General features: G+C 39.6%; 1 protein-coding gene across 1 annotated transcript in view; it reads right to left on the reverse strand.

Moving 5' to 3' along the window:
• TMEM132B (transmembrane protein 132B) overlaps positions 1-26,843 on the reverse strand; it is a gene marked incomplete at both ends in the record, with an annotated part of 259,315 nt that overhangs the window by 76,631 nt on the left and 155,841 nt on the right. The window contains one exon of the mRNA XM_082773713.1: positions 7,947-8,133. Coding sequence (XP_082629839.1) covers positions 7,947-8,133 — 187 coding nt within the window. The remainder of the gene's footprint in view (positions 1-7,946; positions 8,134-26,843) is intronic.

The raw sequence follows: 26,843 nt of genomic DNA on the forward strand, positions 1-26,843 counted from the left end.
TTCAGCCTGAGTTATAGAAATAGGCATCTTTGAGGACCATTTTTCCTGGGTGTTCTTGTCAGCACGTTTGCTAGCAGCAACTGGAGAAGCTATTATTCAGCCTCCCATTTAAAAGAAACCTTACTAGAATATATACAGCCATCTGTGGTTCTAAGTGATTCACAACATTAGTCAACCATTAGTCAACCAAGAACTTACGTTTTTGGGGAGGAAACAAGATTTCTGAAGACATAGATTAAATGCTTGTAGTATATACAGAGATGTTTCAGGCTAAAGGGCTGAGAGAACAGTGAAACATTGATTGCTGCATTTGAGAAACACTTTAGAATAATGAGAGATTGGGAATTACAATCCTATTACTATACAAGAAAGGATCTGTAGCATGTATATCTAAAACACCAGTGATGCCAGTCACAGACCAAACCATCATTTTCCTGGATAAGACAAGCACACTAGAGATTCGTCTATTATTAAAGTTATTGTTCCATGAGCCTTCAGCCTCAGCTGGAACCTTCTTTTAAAAAAAAATAAAATTAAATTAAATTAATCTCCTCAATGTCTCGTTCTTTACTTCAACCAAGTTCCTGGTTGCCTAGAAACTCTCTAAAAGACTTGGAGTCTTCTTTTTTTATTTGCCTATAACCATTAGATAACAGATTAATGCAACCACATTTATTTGTGACAGAAACCTGGATGACAGGCTCAAAACTGGTGACTCATCTGTTTCTTCTACTCCAGGAGTCAGGCTCTGCTGGCTACCTTGTTACTCGCAACTTTCTATAACTATGGAAATTATAGATCATGTCTGTTTAGGTCAGAGGAGGTAACTGAGACTTGTATTCCCACTGTATAGACAGGATTTATCTGTGCTATCAATTTCTATAATTAGCAGGGCATACACTTCACAAGGTTATTATATTAAAATGAATCAAGGCATCTAGTTTAGATCCCACTTTAAAATGCTCTGACGTATCTGGCAGATGCCTAAAACACATCTTCTGATGCATTACACATCAACCATTTCACAACTCACATCTGACTTAAATGCCATAAAATTTGTTTTAAAAAAATCACCTGCAGAGCTTATATTTAATAAGTGTAATATCAAAAGTCTGATTCTGATATCCACTAACATAACAAAACAGTGGGACCAAAAAGACCTTCCAATGTGGTTTTGTCCCGTGTTCTCCCTTTGATCTGCTGTTCTGCTCAAAACGATGAAAATGGATAACCTTTCTACTTTGGGGGACTTTAGTTCCACATGTTAATCTGTACACCAGGTGTTGGAAGAATCAATTATCAGAGACATTTATTGTCAAAAAGAAAACAAAATAAGCCTCACAGGAGCAAAGCAGCTGACATTTTCATCTGACAGTGCATTACTGAGCATTAAACTGAGCAGCCGGGCACAGATCCTCAAAGGTTTTTAGGGACGTTTTTGTATCGTGCAGCAGGGCAGGGCAAGGCAACAGTGCTCACGCCAGACGCCTGCATGCTGCCTCCAAAGCAGCTACCTCAGGACAGTGTTCATCCTCTTTCATTTCCTTCAGGTAACATTTCTTAGCAGCTTTTTCCTCTTACAAACTTATGGTAAAAAAAATTAAGACAAAACTGCATCTTCCTTCTGCTCTCCTCCAGAGAAAACTCCAAGAGTCAAATATTCCGGCTTCTTAGTAAGCCTCAAATTAAGGGAGTAATCCTCCCATCCATGCATTTTTACCTGAATTAAATCGGCTTAAATAGTTATGCACAGCTTTAGGTGATAAAACAGCATTTACAGTCTTCAAAAGCCACTCATCTGTGCTGTCATTAGTTCTTGACGGTATAAATCCTACCTCTTTTCTAACTGAAACAGTTTTTAGAGATATTAAGCAGTATTATTGGGAGATTTTTTCCTAAGTGTTTTAAAAAGTACCTTTGGGGTACAAAAAGTGAGTCACAAATCATTCAGAAACAGGTAAAACTGAGTAAGTGTGACTTAATTTCCACGTAATTTTCAATTCTTATCAAGCTCGGCGTATTCAGGTCTGATTAATTAATGCCTGTAACGTGTTCAGAAAATATAAAGTGCTACATAAATACTGAATAATAATAGTGTACTTAAGGAAAAAAAATAATTTGATAATTTGCATGGAGTTTTAGGAATTAACATTTATTTCTTTTCACTATGTATAAAGGCCTATCCAATCCCTTTTACTAGCACAAAATGCTCTAGCAGTTACAGGACAATGGGGCACCATGTACTTTATGTGAGACAGTTCACAGAAAATGAATTTAGAATGATCTGTGAAGTTGCATTTATAGAGGAATGCAGACAGACTGTTTTAATTCATTTTCAAATCCACATTTCCTCCTAGCAAGAACCTAACCACACAGCTTCTGGGACTAACACTCAGCATGATTTCAGAGGTTGTTACAGTTTGGTGCTAAGAGTTTTCTTGGTCTCTTGTCCAAAATCTTAGAATTTCACTGACCACTGCTAAAGCAGTCTGAAAAAAGTAGGAGAAACAATCATGTACTTCCTTATGTGAGAAACACTCCGTAGCCAATAACTTAGGCTCAGGCGAGGATCTCAGTGAAGTAGTAATTTATTCGCGATTGCAATGGCAGGCGCCCCACAAGCAGGAGAGAGCGCATCTACTAGTTCCAAAACACAGTTTATATACCTTTTGATGGCAGGACCCTCCCCTGTTTCCCCACTGAGTGGGTAATCCAGATTCACAATCTATCTGATGCTTCACAAACAATGCATGGCTTTCAGTCGCCGGCCTGTTAAATTTCAAATTTCTTTTGACATTTTTACTGCTTGAAGTGGTAATGTTTCTTCACTTATCTGACTTGACTTGACACCATGATTTTCACCTAATTGTCCTAAGGAGTCTGATTGTCTGCATTTTACAAGGTCACCTGCTAAACTTTCTTATCACTGTAAGCATATCTCAGTACCACATTCCCTCCTTCTAAACAATGTAACTCTGCAAAAACATTTCTATTCCCACACTTACATATTTATATCTGGGTATTTTATGACATCTTTTCTCAATACACATATTTTATACTTCTACAGCAATGCAAGAGCAGAATTATGCATATGTGCAATTAAGAAATCCTATCAAATTTATTTTCTTGCTCAGAAGGGGGGAATTTTCCAATATAGCTTTCTTTACAGAAACAAAACCATCCAGGAAAAAAAAAAGACAGGCTATTAGTATAAACACTTCAAGGACACAAGTGATCAGTTACTTTATAAAACAAGCACTAGGTAGGATAGGTATGTAAGGCCCAGAATCCTCTCTGATCATCCCAGCTTAAGTCAATGAACACTGAATCCTGGACAAAATAAACAATCTGTTTCTAAAATGGTGTAAAATGCACACAGCAATACCATCTGGGATCAGATTGTAAGTAAGGCTGGAAACAGTGCCAGTGATACCATTAGTGCTTTGCACTCTGAATTGATTTTGAATCAGTGCTCCAGTCACGTGCTAGGAGGTAATAAGTCCATGTTTGAACGCAGAAAAACTCTTCTGTTTGTTTTGGAGTGGCCATTTACCCTTGTATGTCTTTTCACATCTCCAAACAATCCTCATAAAACCAAATGTTTCTTCCCCATAAGGCTTTGGCTGAATGTAGGCAGATTAGGTTGCTTCCTCCTTTCCCACACCCACCTCAGCAGCTGGGAGCAATGGAAATCATGGTACAGCTTAACTAGAGAGTTCCCACTATGTTCCTCTACACGTATAATAAGGGCTACAGGATTGAAGCCTCTCAGCAGGCATCTGATTTACAGGCAGAGACATAAGAATGACTCCACAAATAAAGTCCTTACTGCAGCAGTCAGGTTACCACGGCTGTCATCCAAACCAGCTCCTGAGACAGGTGGAGGTTGCATGCACTTGTGATCACCCATCTTGGTATTTTCTCTTTTCTCTGCTGTGTTAGCCACATTCCCACTCTGTCCTCTCTGCGCACCCTCCTACTCCACACAATGTCTACATTGCCCACCCAGAAGGGGAGAGATGACTTTCAGAAAGCAAATCCTGAACCACTGAGCTATGCTGCTTCCATCTGGATGTAGTTCCCTTGGAAATCCCAACTGTCTGGCCCTGTGCAATTATTTAAACTGGATGTTTCAATTAGAAGAAGCTCAAGGATTTGGGAAGAACGGCCCAATGATGCAGAAAGAGGACTCTTTCAGTATGAAATTTCATTTCATTCTCTTGCAAATGTTTTATTTATTTATGTATTTTTAATGCATTGAATTTGGCAATAAGTAACATTCAGATTTATTCCAAATGAAAATGAATAGTTTGGGGCAATTCCCAACAGTCCAAGATTACATTTTAGTCCTCCTCTTCCAAAAAAAAAAGATGAAAAAAAATTCCCCTAGCATTTTTACAGCTACCATAGAGAACGAAGTTACTTCCTAATGTCCTTACAAGGCTTTAAAAAGCTCCTTTCTGTACCCAGCATACAGGCGTTACCATTTGTCAGACTGCTCTACCTGAGTTAAGTCAGACACCTCCTCAACGAACAGACATAGAGCACAGCTGAGGGGTGCAGGCTTGGCCAGCATTTCACCTGCAGACTCTCCCTGGCCCTATTTCCTTCTTTGCATCTCAAAACAGTGCTTATTAATGTACTTCTGATTTGATACCAGAGATAAACTGCCAGAAATAAACTGCAATATTAATTCATTATAGCAAGACTGTCTGCTAATAAGGAACTATTTTTTGCTACACAATGTGCAAAAATCAGCTGTATCTTCACTAAAACCCCAAAGCAAAAAAAAAAAAAAATAATTAAAAAAAAATCTCTCTCACGTTTGCTACCAAATGTAAATGTTAAGAACATCAGATTTGATGTTAAGAGCTTCATAAACCCAGTAAAGCAAGAAATCAGCTCTTTTCATCATGCTATTATTCAAATGTTACCATGCAGTCTATCTACCACATCTTTATCTACAAAAAAAAAAAGCAAGCTGCTAACGAGGAAAATATCCCCACTGCTGTCTCAAGTCACCACAATGCAATGACAGAAAAAGTCATCTGGGGGCTCTTTCTGTTTTATATTGCTTGTTTAAGAAAGTAGCATGGAAAACAAAGATGAACTCATGATCAACTGCAGCAACAAAACACAGATACTCTAGACTATATGGATGGGATCTCTTCATATTAAAAGACCCAAAGCAGCCTACAGAGATGCATACATTAACATTTGTCTTATGATCACAGAATCATAGAATATCTCAAGTTGGAAGGGACCCAAAAGGATCATGGAATCCAACTCCTGGGTCCACACAGGACCACACAAAAATCAGACCCTATGTCTGAGAGCACTGTCCAAATACTTCTTGAACTCCTGAAGCTCAGGGCTGTGACCACAGCCCTGGGGAGCCTATCGCAGTGCCTGAGCACCCTCTGGGTGCAGAACCTTTCCTTAACACCTAGCCTGACCCTCTCCTGATAGCTCCATTCCTTTCCCTCAGGTCCTATCTTAAATCTCTTAAGAAAGTTCATTGATGTTCTGCAGAATTTCACAGTTCATTCCTTCTCCAATAAGCATGTAAACTATGATTACATCCATCTCAGTCCACTTAGTGGAAGGAAATCTCTTCCTCTGACACTGAACTGCATTTCTTCATGCAACGTGGACGTTGTTCCCCTTAATAAGAGGTTTTGGTAATCTCAGTAGAACATTCACTCCTGCAAATCAAGAACCAAATGTTGTGCTCAAACCTTAAATTCTCCAAGGAGATACACATTTTCACCCATGTGAACAAGTAATTTATGCTCCGTGCAAGTAATTTATGCTTAGTACAACAGCAAAGGCATGGAAACTCACAGGATTCTGGACCCTTCGGTGGTACTCTTCTGGAAGACCAAGGCCCAGGAGATGACAAAACTCTCCACTAGATACCACTTGCACTCAGAGGGAGGCTGCCTTGCTAATGAGTCAGGCAAATCTTGAAGAGGAATGAATGTTAAAATGTCTTTAGCTTGGTCAGAAACGTTGGGCTTCAGGAACACGCATCTCTGAACAGCACAGCACGATGCACAGAGCAATTATTTTTTGCTCCTGACTGGGCAACACAGTGCCAGAACCTGCACCAGTTAGTGACAATTAAATGAAGCAGCACCGCAAACTGGCAAGTGTACAGGGAAGAAATGCAAATACAAGCTGTTGTTCCTGCCACTGTTGTCATCAGTTCTTCTGTCAACCTAGGATCAAGCAAGTTAATGATGTTCACACGCAGCAACAAAATAATACCCTACATGAGACCCCCATTTAAGGAGTAAGGTCATAAAATCACACAGGAAGTTTCTTGCTTTACTCCACAGTTAGTTTATAATGACAAAGTGTCTGAGATTAGATTAGCTCCAGTTCAGGTCCAGCCTCAGATTTCATCTAAGGACATTTAGAGACAGCTTAAGCAGCCAAGAGCTGCCATAACTGCAAAGAGATGAAGTGAAACCCTGGCAAAACCCTGCCAGACAGAAGCTAAGCTCTGATCTCTGATCCAACATTCACAATGAGCTTTTGGGTTGGACTTGCTTTTTATTTTTTTTATTTTTATTTATTTATTTATTTATTTATTTTACACCCGCAGTGCTCGGCATGGCACAAAATCCATGCTATCCATTTGGACACAGCACTGCTGTATGGAAGTCAGTTCACACACCACATTGTTTTTATTATATCCGATTCATCATCGCTACTTGATAATATTCCATCCATACAATCAGAGTTTTGTTTCATCTTCTCTAGCCATGCTGACTGCTTACATGCTTCAAAAAAGCACTGGAAGAAAATTCTCTATTGACTTTTCTGCATATAATTTCTCCTCTATCATTGGGCTGCCAATAAGTGCAGCCTTTGGCAGTAGGAACTGGAAATAATACTTATTTAGGGCCTTGTTTACTTTTAGAAGTATCTTTCCTTGCTTTTGCCCGACTGTGGAAAGCTAGTGGCCATGCAGAGGAAAATGCCAGTGTTTCTGGGTTAATTAGTGTAACAGAACAAACACTGACAGACTGAGAAGGAAGGACAAGTGTTCATGAGAAAGTAAACAAATTGACCAGGTGTTTCTCAGGGAACTGGTGTAAGAGCCAGGTTCTCAGTTTTTCTTTTTTTTTTTTCACTTTGTTTAAATGAATAAAAAAAAGGAGAAAGAGACTGGAGAAAAACAATTATCCCTTTAAAGGTTCCTAGATCCATTTTTCCATTTTACATAAATATCACTATTACTCTTTTACACCAGAATATTCCCACTGAAATCACTGGAATTGTGTCAGCTCAAAGTTGCTGCATTTGAGATTAGAAGTAGATACTTGCCTTTTTTTTTTTTTTTTTTTTTTAATAAGCCATCAGCTGTGATTCTTCTGCATTTGTTCACCTTAAACCCTGCCTGGAAAATAAGTCAAGCACCTAAGTCTTCAGAAAATATTTTGTCATTTCTCTATGTCTCTGAGTGGACCTTTTATTAAATTGACAGTTTGCAGCTCACTGGTTTGTGTGGCTCTGTGGGGAACAGCAAAGCAGAAAAAGGTCTAGTTGTTTGGTTTAGCAATGAAGTTTCCCCACACATGCATGACAATTTATTTCATTGAAAATGTCCCAGCTAATTGCACCATTTACCCTTAGAGCACATGCATGGCAGTCACATTAATACACCAGAAGACAATAGTGCCAAAGGAGCTATTACCATGTACCAGGCCAATAATCCACAAACGGTAAAGGATTTACACAAAAGACTCAAATGGTTTCCTAGGAGTCATTATGGCATATCAGGTAAATAAAATATTATTGAAATGTATTTTTTGCATTTCAGTCATTTGCAGCAGGTGCATAGGAAGTAGCACATAATGAAATGGTTCACATTCCCTTGAATACTACTGAGAATCAACAGAAACATTTAGCAAGAAGTAGCAGCAGCAGGTTCCTACCATTGCAAGGGGAACAATTCCAGCAAACATTGTTCGGCTGACAAAAATCTCAGAGACCACCAGTTCACTCAGGGAGTCATCTCGAGGGTACTCCACCTGCCAGGTAATTTGCTGGGCTCCTGCCAGGCTGCTAGCATTGTCAATCTCAAAGTCCATCTGCAGGATCTCATAGGAGGAGATGTTTGCTCTGGAGTAAATAAAAATAAAAAAATAAAAATTAAAAAAAAAGAATGCCCATAAAAGAAACATCAGTAGGATGTTAATAACAAAATATAAATATATTTTGACTTCTTTTTCCTATTCAACAGAAGGTTTATCATTGAATTCAACATGCAGACTCCAAGACACTGACAGAAACCTAAATCAAACTACACACTGGGCAATATACTTAAAAGATAAGGTGACAGTACATCTTGTACATCTTTAAGTTTGCTGACATGGAGTCATCTCACTCATTAAACTCAAGCGTTCATTCTCTGTAATCATGATGAACCTACAGAATAAAACCCAAACCCTGGGAACTGCATTGCACAGATACTGCTAAATTATTCAATATAACATTATTATAATGTTGTTGCTGCAAATACTGATGCTCCAAAACAACAGAATACTTGACCATTCCTCATGCAGTATCAGAAATGAGCTTTTCTGGGGAAAAACAAGTCTTTCAAATGCAAACTTGTTTTTATCTCAGTGAAAAAATGGATTTGCGGAAATTATACATGATGATGAATGTGGGGTAGAATTTCCTTATTTTCGATTCATGAAAGTATTCTTTGCATCAGTGATGCAGACTTGTAATTGTATGGTGATCATTACGTATTTCTCATCTGGGAATAGAAGCTTAAAGGTAAAGAAATTGATGTAAATGCATAGCATTCAGAGCTCTATTTAAAAACCAATTCTCCTTTTGTTAACAACAACACTTAGCTCTCTCCTCTGGTCCAACAATATGTAAATATTAATAATTAATCCTCGGGTTAGAAAGACAGATATTTTTATCTTCGAGTTACAGGTAAGAAAACAGACACCAAGGCTTAACCATCAGCAATCAACAGCAGGGAGCTATTTATAAAATAGACATCCGTTCATCCAGTGCTTTACTTCCACAAAAATTAAGGTATTTTACAAAGCAACATACAAATTCCTGCCCCGATCCCACAGCCAGACACCTGCACTGTAGAGATCTGATGCAGCTTGCAAAGCACAGAGGCAGGCTGGAAAGGCAGCTAACCTGACTGCTGACCCAACCATCTAATCATATTGCATCGAAAAAACAACTGATTTGATCAGTATTTCTGAAGTTTCAGAGTCCAAGCTCATAAAATAGGATAAAATTTGAACTTGCAGCATGCTAGCCACTCTAACATCTTGAATGTGCTCTTACTAGGAACAAGAGCCGAGGGACGTGTCCTGTGCCTGCAGGCACTGAGCACCACCCACTCTCTGTACTTTCACCCTCAGTCCTCTTCCATGGGACATTTATTCACATGCCCTCAAAGACACTAAGAGTTGTGCTCAAAGAAAGTTTTAGTCTGCTGCTACAAAAAACAGACACTTAAACACTCTTTTCCTCTTCCCAATTGCACAGAGGCAGAAACTATTTTTGCCATATGTTTTTGAAGGCACGTTGTAAAGGAAAAAAAATCTAAACAGGAATTATTGATTTTCATGTTTTCTTTCTGACAACAAACAACACAAACATATGCTTCAATGCCTGGAGGATAAATATTTTCCATGCTAACAGAAGATAATACCCACCTCCAGGCAAAAACAGAAGCTGTAAAGGCATCTTTTGGGTGGCCAACCAGACAACCAGCAAAAGCCCTTTAAGAGGAATATCACTACAGAGTACTAGGGATGTAATTAAGCCTTTTTCTGTTAAAAAGCGTAACCACTGTGGGCATCACGATTGAGCACTCAACTTCACAGTCTTCCACATCACTTCTGGCAGTTTGTTTTATCTAAATTACATAAAATGAATTTGCTCACAATGCAGAAATGATATTTTGAGATGAGCTTTATGCTAACTATGGATGTGGATATTAGGCCTGTCAAGGTATGTTTGGATCTGCAGTTTAGGTTCAATCTGTTCAATCCAATAGTTGCCACTCACAAACATGCACGAGTAGTTTCAAATTCTGAACAAAACCATTGATGGAGGGTTTTGCTTTGGATTCATCACTTAAACAGTGTGTCAGATAAGTCTGCACTGATAAATTAATTCCGTACGTCCCAGTGACTGGCTCTTCTTTCAGCTCAGTCCATCATGTTTCAAATATGCCTTTCCTGTTTTTCCTTTTATACATCTCAAAAGTAACAGTAATAGTAGTTTTATACTTTTAAGAAAGTCCAGGACTCAGATCTCCCTAAGAAAAGTGTGTGTCTTGCCTATATAAGCAAACAGAAGTAATTGCTTGGGAGAAGCATGACTCTTGCGCCTACAAACACGCAAAGACCTTCATTGCATCCTTAGCACAGCAAGGAACCTTCAATGTATTGCTATACAAGAGAAAAGTTTCATTTAAAGACAGACGTGCTTATGCACTCCTGGACTGGAAGTGAGACACTAAGCATCTAGAAAAGAGCAGCAACTCAGACACAGAAACCTTCCTGAGATCTAACTAATGGTAACATACAAACGAAAGCAAAGGTGACCTCCTGGAGCAGGTGGTGCTCCCAGTTCCAAGAATTCTCATCTCTGGAAGAACAACAGGGCTTGCCAAATGCTTTCTGCTTTGTCTCAGAAGCAAACCACGTAGCATGTGATACTAACAAATATTAAATAAGGATCCACCTTTCATATGGAGTTGTGCTGAAAGCACAGCATTTACTGTATCTAAGTAGCAATCCCTTACAGAGTTTCTCCACTGAGTGAACAGTTTTTAGCAAACAAGTACTCGACTTTCTGGACTCCTTTATTCACCAGCAGGTTTCCAGTTACCTTCAGAACAGCAGGTCAATGGATTTTCTCAAAACTATAGTCTCCCTTTTTTCCTCTTCAGGACAAAGCTTGGGCTTTCAAGCAATGCCAAGTGTTACAGTATCTGGGTCACAGAGAACCCCATGGAATAATCCACCCTCTTTGCTCAGAGTCTCTTCACTGAATACAGCTATAATGGCCCCATGATGAAACATGAAAAATGAGTGTCTTTCTGGCTCAGACTAGAGCCTTTCAACCGGGTAGTACATCTCCTGCAGAGGTTTCTTTCCTATCAGGCAGATTGGTATCAGATTTGTAATTCTTGCAATTTATTAACCATTCTCTGTAATATCTTGTGAGAGACCACTGCCTTTTCCACTGAAATTGATGGAAGTTACCAAAGTAAAAACAGATGAATTAAATCATAATGAAGACCTTACGGGTTAGCATTTACTGCTGTGAGCTCCATTAGCTGATAACTCCACATCACAATACCTGTATCTAAATTCCTCTCCTTGATATGCAGCGTTGCACTACAGACCTTTTTAAAAGGAGTTACTCCACCCTGCCATGGCAAATCTTCAGCTTTTCCTCGCTCTGATTTGTAGCTTCTGACCAATGTTGGGCTTTGTGGTCACTGTCATCTGTAACCACCAGCTGAAGACAAAATGCTACAAGTGGGAAAATCTACTCACTGAGAAGATGATGACTGTAACTCATGCTGTAATCAGCCATTAAATCCCACTAAACCAAACTTTATCCTATAAAGATTTTTCAGCTTTTTCTTGAGACTTACTCCATTTTTCTCTGAAATAAGTTTGCACTATTGGGAAGAGCCTGATGGAATCTAAGGACTATAAATCACTTCTCCTTTTCACATCTTTCTTCTCTTTTTAGTTAAATATTTCTATTGTCCAGTGAAGTCTTTGCCCAGTTTAGAAGGATTTTGCCAAGCCCCAGCTAGAGTTTAGAGGAGCAATAAAAAATAAAGTCAAAATTCCTTTTATAAAAAAAGATTATTTCCTGCAAGCACAATGAAAAGACCGTATAATTTTAGGCAGCTGGCATACTTGCTAATAAGTCCATTTCTATGGAAATGAGTTCATAACTATTAATTTTGCCTGCTCCTGATCTATTCTTGATGAGCCTTTCAAATTTAGAAAAGCGCTTCATGATTCTCTCAATTTGGTAATTACTAACTCCCTTTGATGAATCCAGCCCAGTGTTTCAGACATGAGACATTCATTAGACATTTTTCTTTCTGGTGAGAGGAGAAAAAGAAACCATGGGCTTGGATTTATTTCCTCTCACAAGCTCTGGAAAGTAGACCTTCTTCCTCCTATTGCAATTTATAATCGTGTCTGTGTACTTTCACAACACTGCCTCTGCTGGTGCTTCAAGAACCTGACATTTTTGCAGAATTTCTTGTTGTCAAGACTCAGATATGCTTGATGCATTCAAACCAGGTCCCCAGTAACCTTTACAAGCTTTATAACATATACAATCATCATTCTGTACACAGCAGACTTAGTGGGCACAGTTGTCAACCTGACCTGGAACACAGCATTTTAGCACAGAATACACAGAATGGCAAAGCCATGCCAAAGTAAAACCCAACTGCAGCTCCAACCAGAATGCAAACAAGAGTTAATCGGGTCAGGGAAATGTTGCTAATCCCCAGAACTGGACCCTATGCTACGAGAGACATGGAGGCAGGTGGCTGTACGCAAGCAGAGCCCAACACCTTGCCCAGCTCACCACGTTGAACCTGAAGCATTTCTTCTGGACATGCCTTAAAGCCATAAAGGAACACGCACTCCACCCAGAGGCAGAGCCTCTTTCAGTTAAAAACACCAGGATTCATACCATTGTTGGAGGGCTAACTTCTGTGTTACCTTACTAAATTTATTCTGATTGACTTTTTCCTGGATCTGCCAGTGCATGCAAACATAAGAAAAAAATATATATATATATTTTGAATCTGAATCTTAAAAAGAACCTTGTCAGAATTTGTTTCTCTTCATTTATTACCTTATTAAGAATCAATACTGCATAGGTTCATCTTATAAAATTACAGATCAATGTGAGTGTCCACAGTAGTGCTAATGTTAGAGGTTTTACTAAGTACAAAAAAGTCACCCAGCACTGAAATATTAACAAATTAAATTTATTCCTATTTTTGTCTAAGCGAAACATGGAATTATTGAATTAAATACTGGAATGATATACACTGATTGATGTTATGATGGCAGTGACAGTCTAAATGGTTAATAGTTACCTTAAATAAACAAATGCCTATTATTAACTATTAAGAAAGATTTACCCTGCTAACCAAGCCAAAGCGCCTGCCCTACATCATTTTAGAGAGAACAAAATACACAGAAAGCCATGAATGAAGGAGGACGGCTGAGGACACTCACAGTGCAATCAGCTCGGTATGCCCCAGCAATTGGAGGGTTTGCGGGCTCCTGCTGCCACCTCATTGACAATTTAGTTGAAAATAAGTCAGAACCTTCTGATAGTGCAGTTGGCTATTACAGGAAATCATGAGTTTCATTCATTCATAAAATAACTTTTTCAGTAAATGGCAAACTGTTTATAAGGCACACAGCAGTGTAAACAAAACTCCTAAAAAACAAAGCAGACACTAGGTGATTGGAGATAACAAAATGTCTGGTATCACGTTGCTTGGAATCTTCTCAAGGTTAATAATGGTCAATTCTTACTCTTTCTGACAAATTGCCACCAAATTCAATGAGAACAGGATTATATAAGCAAGGTACATTAGTTTATAAAATATTTCAGTAATACAGGTCTCACTCCTTTGATCTCAAGAGGCTTAATTTCATAAGCATGGTTTACCGAAGTGCAAACAGTTCCAACAGGAGGCTTTACAACAACTGATTGTAAATACTCAAGGCCCTAATTTCCTGCCGAAATCAAACGAAGCAGCAGACATCCACATCCAAGACCTCTTGGGCAAAAGATCCATGGTCCTGACCTTCTTCCCCCAAAGGAAATTAAGATCCCAGCAGTCTGAGATGAAGGAAATTAAACTTAATACCTGCTAAAAGAGCAACATCCACTCTCCAAATTGCAAAGATTTGCATACTGGCAACCCATGTACTTTGCTGAGTGCTGTTTTCCTGAATATGGGCATTGGCTAACAGAAACTGGCAGCAGATAATGCCTTTAAATCCAGAATATTTTCTACCAGCTACAACATCCTTAAGTACATATCTTACTTGAGAACAACTTACCGAAGTGAAACACTACATCTTGTGTTCCGTATGATGTTTGACTTGGTGATGTTAATGGATGTTAAGACCTACCAACCTAAACCCTTATTTCCCAGGGCATTCCATTTTCATTATGCTGTAAGGACACAGAGCTGGATACAAGCAGCCTACTCACGCCATCCCCCCCCCCCCCCCCATGGCCCCCATGGCCAGTTTGCTGACGAAGAGCCTCTCCTGAGCAGTCCTGGAGGTGAGCCTGACTGGAGCCCAGTGCACACAGATAGAGGCATACCTGTCAGGTGTTGCAGCATAGATGAACGTCCCTGGAAACCAGGGAAAACTCCATGTGTGTCCTGAGAATTTCTGCAAGCTTCTGCATCAGCAGGGAAATGTTCAGATGACAGTGGTGCTACCACTCACTGCATGACCCCCAGAGGCATTTGTTCTGCTGAAGGAACCTGCACAGTTGGGGCTGTGAGGTAGGGACAAATGCTAGAAAAAAGCCCTGGTCACTCTTCCTTCTTCCTCAGCTCCACGCCCCAGCACAGAAGTGCAAGGCAGAAATCCCAAACTCCAAAAAAAGACTGGATGGATGGCAGGTTGCCAGTACATTTGCAGGGATGGAAGAAGTTTGTTTGCTTTCTTCCTGTGATGTATTTCAAATTTGCAGTTAAGAATGTGCTCTACTTTCTAGCAGATAACTTGATCTGTTGTCTAGTTTACTGCTCCCCAACCACAGGCTTTTTCAAAACATGTCTTGGTGCCTCATCTTAGTTTTCTTTCACTGCCATAGGAACACACACTCTTCACAGGTGCATGGGCTATATCCGTGGCTAAATAGGATAAATCCAAGCTGTTAAATCTGTTAAGAATGCATGTTTTGACACAGCAATTTTTAATAATCTAGGAAAAGACATAATAATAAGAAGAAATTTTTCTTTGAAACACGCAAGACCAGGTATTATTCATGTTATTTTTGCTTAGCCAACATCTTCCCACAACTGAAAACAATAAATCTAGATAATGAGAAAACCTTTTAAGCTCTTCAGCTTCTTCTACTGCCAATTCACAACTGTGCTGCTCACTAACAACTTGCAATAACTTCCAATTTATTTGATTTTATCAACATCATCATCATAACCCTGGAGACAGCTGAGACAATTACCTCAATTATTTTTATTTGCTTCTACCTTTGTGACAGCATACAGAAATTTTTCTGGTAAAAGAGTCCTTAGATACTATTTTAGCTAACTTTTAACGAAATAGGACTTTTAGAACCAAATTCAGTATGGATGTAATTGGTGCTGTCCATTGGTAACTATGCTGGGCATTGGGACTCCATTTGTTCCTTTGTCATAATTCTCCCCTTTTGAAACAGCATGTAAGCTTTTGGGGTTTAAAAAAGCACTTTGATTGCACTGAATATTTTTTTTCTGACTACTATTTAGAACCTCTTTATTGCTGTGCTGTGTATTTCTTAAAATAAAGCTTCTCTGCCAGGAGAAAGCATCTTGCTGGGAAATATAACAAACACATTCAATAAGAAACAGGGGCCAGGGTATATAGCTGATGTTGGATGCAAATATAGAGGGAGCTATTTTTGTATAAAAGAACAAATGATTTTTTGATTAAAGACTTATGCTGAATCCTAACCAGTTAATAAATACCACAGCCCAAATGGCACTTAGGATTTTTCTTGAAACTATTCAGAGATCCTTACGTATTTACATACCATGTGATACTGTAATCACATGGTGTATTTTCACACTGCTGTGCAGGCAGCCGAAATACACCATAAAGCAATGATGGATTTTTAAACAACCAGTGACTAAAAAATTCAGTGATATAAGAACTTCTTTGCAATGCAGAGCTTCCATACAAAGAACATCTCCCTTCAGAGGCTCTCAAAAGACCTTTAAATGAACGAGAATACAACTTCAGAGACACTTATTTTTACCATTGTCTGTGCTGCAGCTGAATAACCCAAGACGTGTATCTTCTGCCAAGCTGCACATTAACGTCTGTGCAGCAAACATTTCAGTTCACCCCAAATTGAAGAGAATGAACGTACTGGGTCACCCAGAGAATTGATGGTGGAGCCAGTGATTGACCCCAAAAGTTACTTAGTAGAAATCCACTGCAATGCAATGGGACTGACTCAGCCTGCCTATAATGCTGCCACATAACAGCCAAAGAAGTGTGTTTCCTGCAGGTAATTAAGCAGAAGAAAAAGACCAATCTCTCACATAGCTTCCCCACTATCCCTGCCCTAGGTTTTTGGTTACCAGCTCTGCATAGCTGAAGATGCTTCTTTCAGTCTTGTTCTTCTCCAGCCAACTACAACATGGAAGACGTGAAACAGTTTAATTTCTCTGTACACTCTTCCAAATTTATTGTGGGTACCAGGAAGAGTGAGTCTATGTGACAGCTGTTAAGCTCATGCAGTTATGCAAGGCTCTTGGATATTACATTTACAAACACATACACAGGTTCCCCATTTTCCTAAGAGAGAAGTGCTTGGATAAGTGACCTGGGTGAACCCTAACAACTAAAACCACACCTCCAACAAGAAGTTTCCTTGGCATTTTAAAAAGCTTACATTTTTTTATTTGCCTGGCATTAGCAGTAATTGATCAGACTCATTTGTATACAGCAAATGCACCAGTAAAGAAAAATGCAATTAGACCTAGGAAAAAGTTACTAGCAACCCAGTTGCTGTTTTGATTTCAGAATTACAGCTGAGGCTGACACCTGGATCACCTTGGGGAGAAAAAATCAACCAGAGGAGATCTAAAGATGCAAACTCACCATGCACTGCATTTATGAATGAAAGGGAAGGAGAGACAGGCTGCACTGTGGCACTAACAGACCTTATTCACTGGAGGATGCACAAAAACAGTGACAAATGGTGCTCTACTCCTGAAGATCTTAAAAGCCTAATGTGACACTTTGAACTTAATCCTCTGCTTAATGGGCAGAGGGTGTGAACAAGTAACAGAATGCCAAGCAGGTAGCAAGGACAATGGAAAATTAAAAAACAGAGGTTTGTTCTGAAGTATTCCAAGAGTGCACAGAACTCATGAATCTACTGTAGAAGCTACTACAATACCACCTGCACAAAATAAAGAACGAATCAAAATAGGAACATGAGCAAGAATTATTTTATTCCTCCTACATTTTGTTCAGATTTAAACAAGACTAAGCAGATAATGAATTAGACCTAGCTACCTTTGAACCTAATGTGCTTTCAGATGAAGAGATAATGTGCAGGGTATCCCGTGGCTTGTTCACGTTTCTGATAAGAAATTAACAGCCATGAAAACATCCTCAGAGAAGCTAAGGCAGGGATCGTTGTGGTCCATTAGCATTAACACAACAGGATCTCCTCTCCCCCCACTTCCCTCAGAGGCCCGGTGTGCATACGATTGTTTTATTTTATAGTCTGTTAATTATGTGAAAAAAGAGCAAAGCCTTTCCTCTCAGTACTGATACCCACTTAACAGAAAGTAAAAATGTGGAACTGGCATATGAATATCAGTTCCACATGTTTTAATTAATAAACAACATGAATTCATCCAGCTGAGCAAACAGAGGGTGGAGCAGAGCCTGCATTCAGTGTAAGAACAGAAAAGAGCCATCTACAATAGCACTGTGTGCCTCCTCCCTTTGTTCGCTGAGATCAGCTTATGGTCCTGATGTTCACAACAAAACTACAAGCAAGAGAGAGAAACAAGTAGTTATAATGTATACCACTCCATTAAAGCCTATTTTTATCCTAGAAATGAATCCAAATTTCTCTAGAAGTGCCAAGATCACTCCAAACAACAAAAAGCAGAGGGGCAGATTTAACATTTCTCTCACTTTTAGAATCATTCCACAATTACTTTCTAATGGCATGCAAGTAAGGTTAACACAATGGTCACCACATAACATCTCTAGGTCACCTTCTCCAAGAGTAATCATTACTTTGTCACACTTGCAAGACAATGATTTCCCAACATGCAATGAATTCAAACACAGTGACAGCTAATGGCATGCACTGGGGGGCTGCTGGGATATTGCTCAGAGGTAAGGTCATACCATGAATAAATGAGTCTGGCTGTGAGTAATAAGTGAGGTTAATTCATTTAGGCTCCAAAAAGGAATAATTAGAAATGGAAAGGGGAAAAGTGGTGTTACTTCCCGCCTTCCCCACTCCCCTGTTTATACCATAAAATGCCCCCCGAGACTTCGTTTCAAGGAATTTCCGCAGCAGCGAAGGCTGTAACAACCTGCAGATGGAGCAGGGCTGAGCTGCTCAGCGGTGTGAGGCAGAGCAGACTGTGATGCCGTGGGGAGAGCTCCACCATGGGTACCACACGGAGGACAGCACACATTTTTCAATCCAGGGAGTCTGAGCCAGGCATGACCCAAACAGAACAGTGACAAATCACTGCTAGGATGGACATGATGTTACACTGATTCCCCTATTACCCACTGAAATAATTACCCAGTTTGAGGATGGTTTTGCTTCTTCATTTTCCTTGCTACAATTAAAAACATTACCCAAGCAAAAATACCAGCTGTAATAAAGAACAAAGACTCAGATAAAACGATTTCTGGAAGAAAGCAGGTTCCTGCATGCACTGCAAATCATGCTACACTATTGAAAATATCGCAAGTCCTAGCACGCAGGGTTAACGCAAAGCAGAATTTACAAAATCATCGTTCTTCTATTCCTCTCTTTCCTGAATCTTTTCAGGATTTCATAATCTCACCCTCCTCCTGCCCCCCCTCCCAACTCCCTTCCTCCCCATACAAGAATATGCAAAGCCCTAGAAAACTGTTTAGCTGAAATCATTAGATTTTGTTGAATCCTGGCATTCTTTGAGACAGCTGTATCTATACCCATTGCTGGTCAGTAGTCATGCTGGAAGCAATTAGCTTTGATGCTTTCTCAATATCCCCTTTCAAGAACTTTGAGATCCCTCACTGCTGTTGATTTAGATGTAGAGAAGCGCTGCAAAATAAAGAAATAAATAGAGTTCACCCATATGCTGAGTTCCTGTAGCCTAATTCAAATGCACCAACTTCAGCTCCCCACGATATAAAATTCCCAGCCCATCAGTGAAAATGCTCAAAGGCCTTGAACACCATCACCACAACCCTCAAAGACAGCCACAAACGGTTCAACCAGCCAGCAGCCATCTCGTTTGTACCGACAGGTTGCATTTGAGCATCTCCATGGATTTAACAACACTTTCAAGTGTGTCCTTTATGTTTACTAAAGGAATGTGTCCTTTATGTTTACTAAGGGAAAGTCTGTCATTACTGGTCTACTTAAAAGAGAAAAAAAAAAAAAAAAAAAAAAAAGAAAAAAAAAAAGGAAAGAAAAACATGGTATGATAAGACAGTAGTTAAACGTATACTGATTGCAGTAATTGCATCCATTCCTCTGTTAGAAAGTCTTGTATTGTATTTCTAATATGTGCTGATAAGTGCATTCACAACATGATTAACAGCCTCCAGACAAGAATGGCTATTATGTTTAACAGACTGATTAGCAAGTGACAGAGCTGAAAACTGTACTCCTAGCAAATTGGCTGCTTTTAAATTACAGCAGCTTCTTTATGGTTCCATTTTTAAAATGCAATGGTTTGTTACACATGTGCAATGTAATTCCTGTCTGACAATAAGTAATAGAGGATACTGAGATTTTAACTTTTAATCTTCAGATCTCAATTAAAGCATTGCTCATTTTCTTTTTAATTACAGTGAAATCTGCACTATACACGGCACTCATTATGCAACCTCTTGTTTTAAATGTTTCTCACATACTAGCCCCAAAAACAGGGACAGCAATTCTAGTTCACATCTTTTAGAAGTCCTACATTACTTTAGCTACTGTTTTTGCTGGTCCTGTAAGCAGTGAAGACAGGATTTAATGGTATTCTTCCCAGCGTTTAATTAATTCTCCCTTCTTGCCGGTATAGGCATTTTCTCCCTGGACTTTCACAGGAGCCCCAGTGACTCTTGGAGCATGGCAAAGGGAGTAAGTGCAGGGCCTGTGCCACTGAATGCCCTGCTCACCTCCTGGAACAGAAATCAAAGCAGAGATCTCAAACTGCCTTCAGTTCCGACTTGCCACTGCAGAAAGATTGCCCCTGCTATAACCAGGACTGCTTATACCTCAAGTGAAATGATCTCCTAATTAATTCCCTGTATTTTATAACAAATAGGATTTAGGCACATAGTTCCCTGCAGTGGTTCTGAAAATCCTACCATCAAATGTGTGATTCTGTTTTTGATGATTGCTCTTATTTTTTTATCACTGTAACATGACAGCACCAGTCTTGGAGTTGGGCACTCTGTGTATTTCTTACAAACACAACTATAAAGACAATCCTGACCCTACAGAGTTTGCAGTCCCCAAGACAAAGACAGAAAAGAGATACAACAATCTGTGCTGATTTAAATTCATACAGAAAGCCCAAACCCTTTAAGCATGAATTTATCTAGAGACTTTCAAGCTCAATGACATCATGTATTTCAAACCAGTTTATTTATAACATAAAGCTTAGTATAACTTGTAAGGTGATAGAATAAATCAATTTGTTCTATCACAGAACTTCATCAGATACAATACAGATGGCTCTACTACCATGGTTAAAAATAACCTACACATTTTGAAATCAGTTCAAGGCATTTATCAAATTGGGGAACTGGTGGAGGAGGATGTTGTCTAGCTTGTATACAGTAATGGGAATAGCCACCCAGCAATTTGGTGTTTTTATTAATTTTATCTGTGTTCATCATTTTATTCTAGATGGTCAAATGAACTGGGAGAATTCTGTTTCCCAAACCATTTATCTCTGCTAAATAGCAGGACAGAACAAGTTGAGGTTGTTTACTGAATGTAGAAAAGAGGAGGGAAGAATCATCCAAAGGGCAACCTGATTGTAGAACAGACCATAAAACACTTCAGGAACAAAAACATTGTAAAGCAAGCCTGGTGTCCTGGCTGAGCGGTCCAACACTTCATGCTGGATGAAAAAGGAAGATGGGAATTGATAGATCCCAAGTGGTAAGCCCTGCAGTAAATTAACTGTCAGGGAAATTGCACCATGGAAGTGGCCTTGTGGATGTATCCTCCTGCATATTCCTCAACCAGTCTGTTTGTGCTTCCCACCTAATCTGGACCAGACAGGGAGACAGAGTGCAAATCACCCCACAGCCCTGCAAATAACACTGTTTGAAGAATGAAATTCATTTGTTTCTCTGCTTTCATTGCTCTTGTTGTCACATTCCACCCACAGAAGGAAATTAGCTGTTGGTGTTTGCTGAAAATTTATTCACCAAAGGATTTACAGCAAGGTTTTTGAAGGATCTCTGTCCATCTCTTCTGCTAGAAAGAAAATCCTGATGTCCAGGAGTCTATGGAGAGAGAGGACATAAAGCCAATATGAACAGCATATACCCAAAGAGGAAGGGCAATTTGCTATGCAAACTCCTGGGTCAGACAGAAGACCAAAAGCCTTTGTAATTCAGATAAAGCCAAATATCATCACAATAAAACCTTAAACAAACCTTATTAATAAACCTTATTAAACAGGAAAAACTCAAAACAACTAGATCAAAGAGAAGAGAACTAAGAAGGCTCATACCCAGCTCTTCCCTCAGGTCAGGTGTCAGTGCAGACTGCACCTGGTCCCAGCTAACTCACACTTCCTGAGCTGCAGCAAGCCCTGGCCCGCACCAGGATATCTCCAGGCCAATGCCTCCATAGAATCAGATTCACAGAATGGTTTGTGTTAGAAGGGACCTTAAAGACCACCCAGTTCCAACCCCCTGCCATGAGCAGGGACATCTTCCACAAGATCATGCTGCTCCAAACCCCATCCAGCCTGGCCTTGAACACTTCCATCTCGAGCTGGCTGCTCCCCAGTGCATCCCCACATCAGCCACCACTGACCTGCTCCCTGGCACAGCCCCTGCGTGGCCGCATCCCTGCTCATTGTTTTTAGCCCCATCTACTGGATTATAATGACAGCCTCCCAGTTGAGTGTCCAGGTCCTTGAACAATCTCTTGTGGCCAGAACACTTGCCAAAGTGCAATGTACTACTTTTTGACCAAGAATTATCCAGATTACTCCCTAGAAACATTTAATGCACAGGGCACAACCACCTATAAGTTGGACTCAAGCCAGTGTAAGCTTTACAGCTGCTTTCAGTGGGCAGAAGATGAAGAACTATTTTCATCTAAATCTAATCCTTTTTCCTGAAGAGAACCATAAATTTTAAAAGATCAACATATAATAACTTCTGTTTGGATTATCAAGTTCAAAGTTTACTAATGCCCATACCAGATAAATTTAGAAGAAAAAAAAAAAAAAAGATACCATTAGAATTCATTAGACACAGACTTTAGATTTATCACTTATTAAGATATATATTAGCTGCTTCTACTACTTCAATTTATCAGCTGCACCGTATTTTGTTTTCAAAAGGATTACAACAGCACATCTAATTATATGAATGCTTCTGCAGGTTATAATTGAAAATGAGATCAGTTGATAAACTGCTTTGATAAGGATTCAAACACGTACTAGGAGCAGAACGTGACATCTATCCCTTCTGGTCTTGCTCCTTTGCAATGGCCTTAGAAATGAACAGAAATTGCTTCTGTTCTGCTCTTGCTCATTTGAAGTTCACCTCTGTCTCCCCAGATACCCACTGCTCCTCACAGCATCCCTCTCCATGCTGCCTCCCTGGCCTCCTTTCCCTTGTTGTTGCCGTTTGGCAGTCCTCTGATGCCAAGCCCATGTTCCCTGTCCCTGCTCTGCCACCTCTGCTGCTCTGGGAGCACCAGAGTCTCTCGGGCTTTGACCCCTTTACCTCCCCCTTCAACCTCATTTATAATCACATTACCAAACTGCAGCTTTCACTGACCATCATCCAGAGGATCCCAACTGCAGAGAAAGCAACACCAAGAAGCACAAACAGCTGCATAAACTAACAAGGCTGAATGATCAAGTGTTCCTCAGTATTGTATCAGAATTCAGGGTAGTCTCTATCAGCTCACTTTCTAACAATGATTTCAGATACAGCACCAAACAAACACTGCCTTGGCTGCCATACCTTGATCACAAATACAACACAAATTATTATTACCACTGATGCAATCAACATGGACAATAAAACATATCAATTTTTATATGTTTCTTTTCCTGCTTTACAATGCTGCTCACAGCACCCAAAACTTATACCATGGATCAAATTTAGCTTTTGACATAGACTGGGTCTGAAGAGCAGTAGTTTATTATTATGATTTACTTAGTTATTTACTTAAATAAGTCCATTTTCAAAAAATACTTCTGAAAGACAAGAAAACCCTTGAGGGCATTTTCCTCTGTTCATGAGTAGAATATGGAAACTGTGTTATGAGAGAAAAGTAACCTCTACCACGTTTCCCACAAAGTGGTATTAAAATGCATTCTTAGGTTTCCAAACTGTATTTGCTTTTAAATTGCTTTTAACACCAGAACATCAGGTTAATTAGTTTTATTCAGTTTGACTGGAGGCATCGAAACAGACATTATATGAGTATAACTCTGCTTGTTTTAAAGAATAAAATAATTCCATATATATATATTTTGGGGGGTGAAGCAATGACATCCTCCGCATCGGACCGCAAAACAATCAAGTCTGGCAGTCCTGATATACTGAAACATCAGAGGAGAGGGGCATAATTTATAAAAATAATGATTTAAGAAAGCAGGGATTTTTTTTTTTTTAAAGTAAAGAATCAGAGGAAAAAGAGAGTCTGGGACTTAAACAAACAAACAAAAAAACTAGTATGTTCCAACACCCCTTTTTACCAAACCTTTCTCCTTCAGAACCCAACCCTTCAAACTAATTTTCAGCAGGGAACATACAAACAGAGCAGGGTGCGGAAGGAAGGTGTCGATTATCACTATTAAACTTCTGCGTTTCATTTTCAGCTGAGAAAATGCAAAAGAAAAAGAAAATCCTTTAAAATCAGGAAACAGAACTGAAGGCACTCTACACAGCATTTTAACCAACACTCGTGTTTTCATCAAACTTTCCTAATACTAGGTTGATCTTAATATTTGAGAGTGATTGCAGGAGTTATTACTTTAATTTAATTTCAAATAAAGCAAAATTTTATTAGAAAGATAAAATGCGAGTGTTCCAAGGAGACCTACAAAGTAGAGTAAACAAGATAAAGGCACCTTTCCCTTTATAGACTACTCGATGTCACATTGGGTTTAAACTTCCTATTGCACTGGTCTGTACAAACTGCTTGAATTTGGCTTGTACAACTGAGAACAAAAAGATCTTTGTGGAACCAGCCTAAGCTTGAAGCTTCCTTTTCTCCAAGTACCCTACCCTCATTTCGTCTCTTTGTGTCCTAGAGTTTTTACTTCTCTATCACTTTCATTGAAACAAAGTATTTCCTGTGAGTCAAAAGCAGCATATTGTGAGTTGCCACGCTGGATTTGGCGGCATCTCTCCAAAGCACCCCTTCATTTCACTGAGAACAAGCCCCCTCCATCCTCTCTTTCAGGGAAAAATTAAATAAAATAAAGGGTCTGATGTGCCACACAAGTGACAAAATCTGTGCAGGACACAAGTGCTTCATCTCCAGGGTAGCACTGGCATGAAGCAGAGACGCAGAGTCCCACAGCCCTGGCCACTGCCCAGCACCTGCCACAAAAGCAGAGGTGGTGCAGAAAAGACAAATAATGCACTAAGGCAAGAGCGTTTTTTACTCCCCCCATTTCAAGTCGTATTTACAAAGCATCCAAAGCCCAATTGGAAACCTGCTTCCAGAAATGAAAGAATCTCAATAGGAAAAAAACGGTAAGAAGATCAATCACACAAATGTCTAGTGAAAAACCCAGCAGGCCACAATGTCTCTTTGGAGATCTGCAAACAGTCAAGAGATGACAATACTCTAATTAAAACAGCACACTGTAAAATATATCCAAAAGGCTTTTCTTCCAATCCAGCCCCTGCTCAGATCCTAGGCAGTGAAGAAAACATCAAGTTGCACTAAGAGTTTTTTCCATAAAGAAAATACAGAAAATGATGCATCCATAAAACTCTCCTCTGATAATTTAAATTTGAGAGGACCATGCGAACAAAAGGGATGGTGTCTGAGGCAAGAGGACAGATGGTTCTGCTCCTGGAGTGACGCACAAAAACGAGGCTTATTACAAGCCTTTTATTTTACTTAGGGATTTATTTATTTTTTATTATTTACTCTTATTTTGCTCTTTACTCATCTATTCATCTACCCACTGGAGTACTGAAAATTCAAGTTCTTGTTTTCTTGTTTTCTTGTTCTTCTGATTCATATTCAAATTCAAACACATAAGCACACAGTACAGCTTTTGCTGTAAAAAGTTTGAAGAGCTTTGCTGTGGATTTGGGGCCTTTTTAAGTGTGTAACAAGCCTATTACAGAGGCTAAATCAGTACCTTCTAGATGAATACACAGGAAATGAGAGGAACATGGCAAGCGACATATTTCCCAGCCTGAACTCCCAGGAACATGTGGCATATCTTATTATTTTATGTATAATGAGTAACTTGTAATGTGTTTATCTCATCAAGAAAACCACTTTTCTCCTCATTTTTGCATTCCCAGGGTGCTGAATGAAGTGGTTTTGCTTTTGATTAAGGTAAATACATAAATAATCTCTTCAGAATGATTTGTGTGCTCTGGTCATGGTCTCAGTAGATGTTCCCACACCCTCAGCTGCTGAGAAAAAACAAGGCCACCTGCTTCAAAGGCCCACAGGTACAGGAGACTTCCCACAAAGCACAGCAATCAGATAAGGCCCAATGGTGTTCTCTTTCCAAGATGTATGCACACTCCTGCCTTTGTATCAAGTCCCCACTCAGTTACACCCTCTGAGATCCCAGCTGTCCAACAAAGCAGGACTCCCCCCTTGCAGCAGCCTCTGGACACACGGACATGAGTCCCACCTCAGGGGGAGATCCTAGGTCACAGCCCACTGCAGTCCTGGAGAGCTCAAAGTGGCTCTTTGCTCAGGACCAGTATTTATAGGACTGCAAGAAGGTTGCCTTTAGCCAGTATTTTTCCATGCTGGCCACAGCTCGGGTAAGATAGCCCTGGCATTGCCCACCAGCCGTACAGCTCCAGTGGCCACTGTTATCTTAATTCTCTGCTTGCACTGGGGACATCAGAGGACTTGCTGGCACAGAAGGTACCAGCCCCATAACAGCCACACTATGATACTCCACATAAATTTAGAATGGAAGTGAATTATATCCAGCAGAGCACACAATAAAAGTTTAGGGAGACCGAGCACACTCAATCAAACAGGACACAGGAACTAACAGCAATGTCTCCGCAAAGAATAGCAGAGACCTATAGATACCGAAAGCAGTCAAGAGGGGCATCATTTTCTTCTTTATAAGAAAGTTGTCCTTGATCCACCTGGATTATTGCTCCCATTCTGGAACAGCTGAGCAATTGCTACCAACTGAGCTATCAGTACTACAATCAGTAGCATAATGATAGTTTTTCTCCCATATATAACATATTTCTTTCCCACAACTTTCCTTCTGGTCTTTAGCCTTGGAAAAAATTATATGATTTGTAATAATAAAAATGGATTTCAAGTGAGTAGTCCTTACAATCACCGTAATAAATTTACGGAAAATACATTTAATTGTTTTTGATTGTTTTGTTTTTGTTTATTTT

This window comes from Aythya marila, assembly GCF_965140915.1.
Source record: "Aythya marila genome assembly, chromosome: 17".
NCBI classification, from domain to species: Eukaryota; Metazoa; Chordata; class Aves; order Anseriformes; family Anatidae; genus Aythya; species Aythya marila.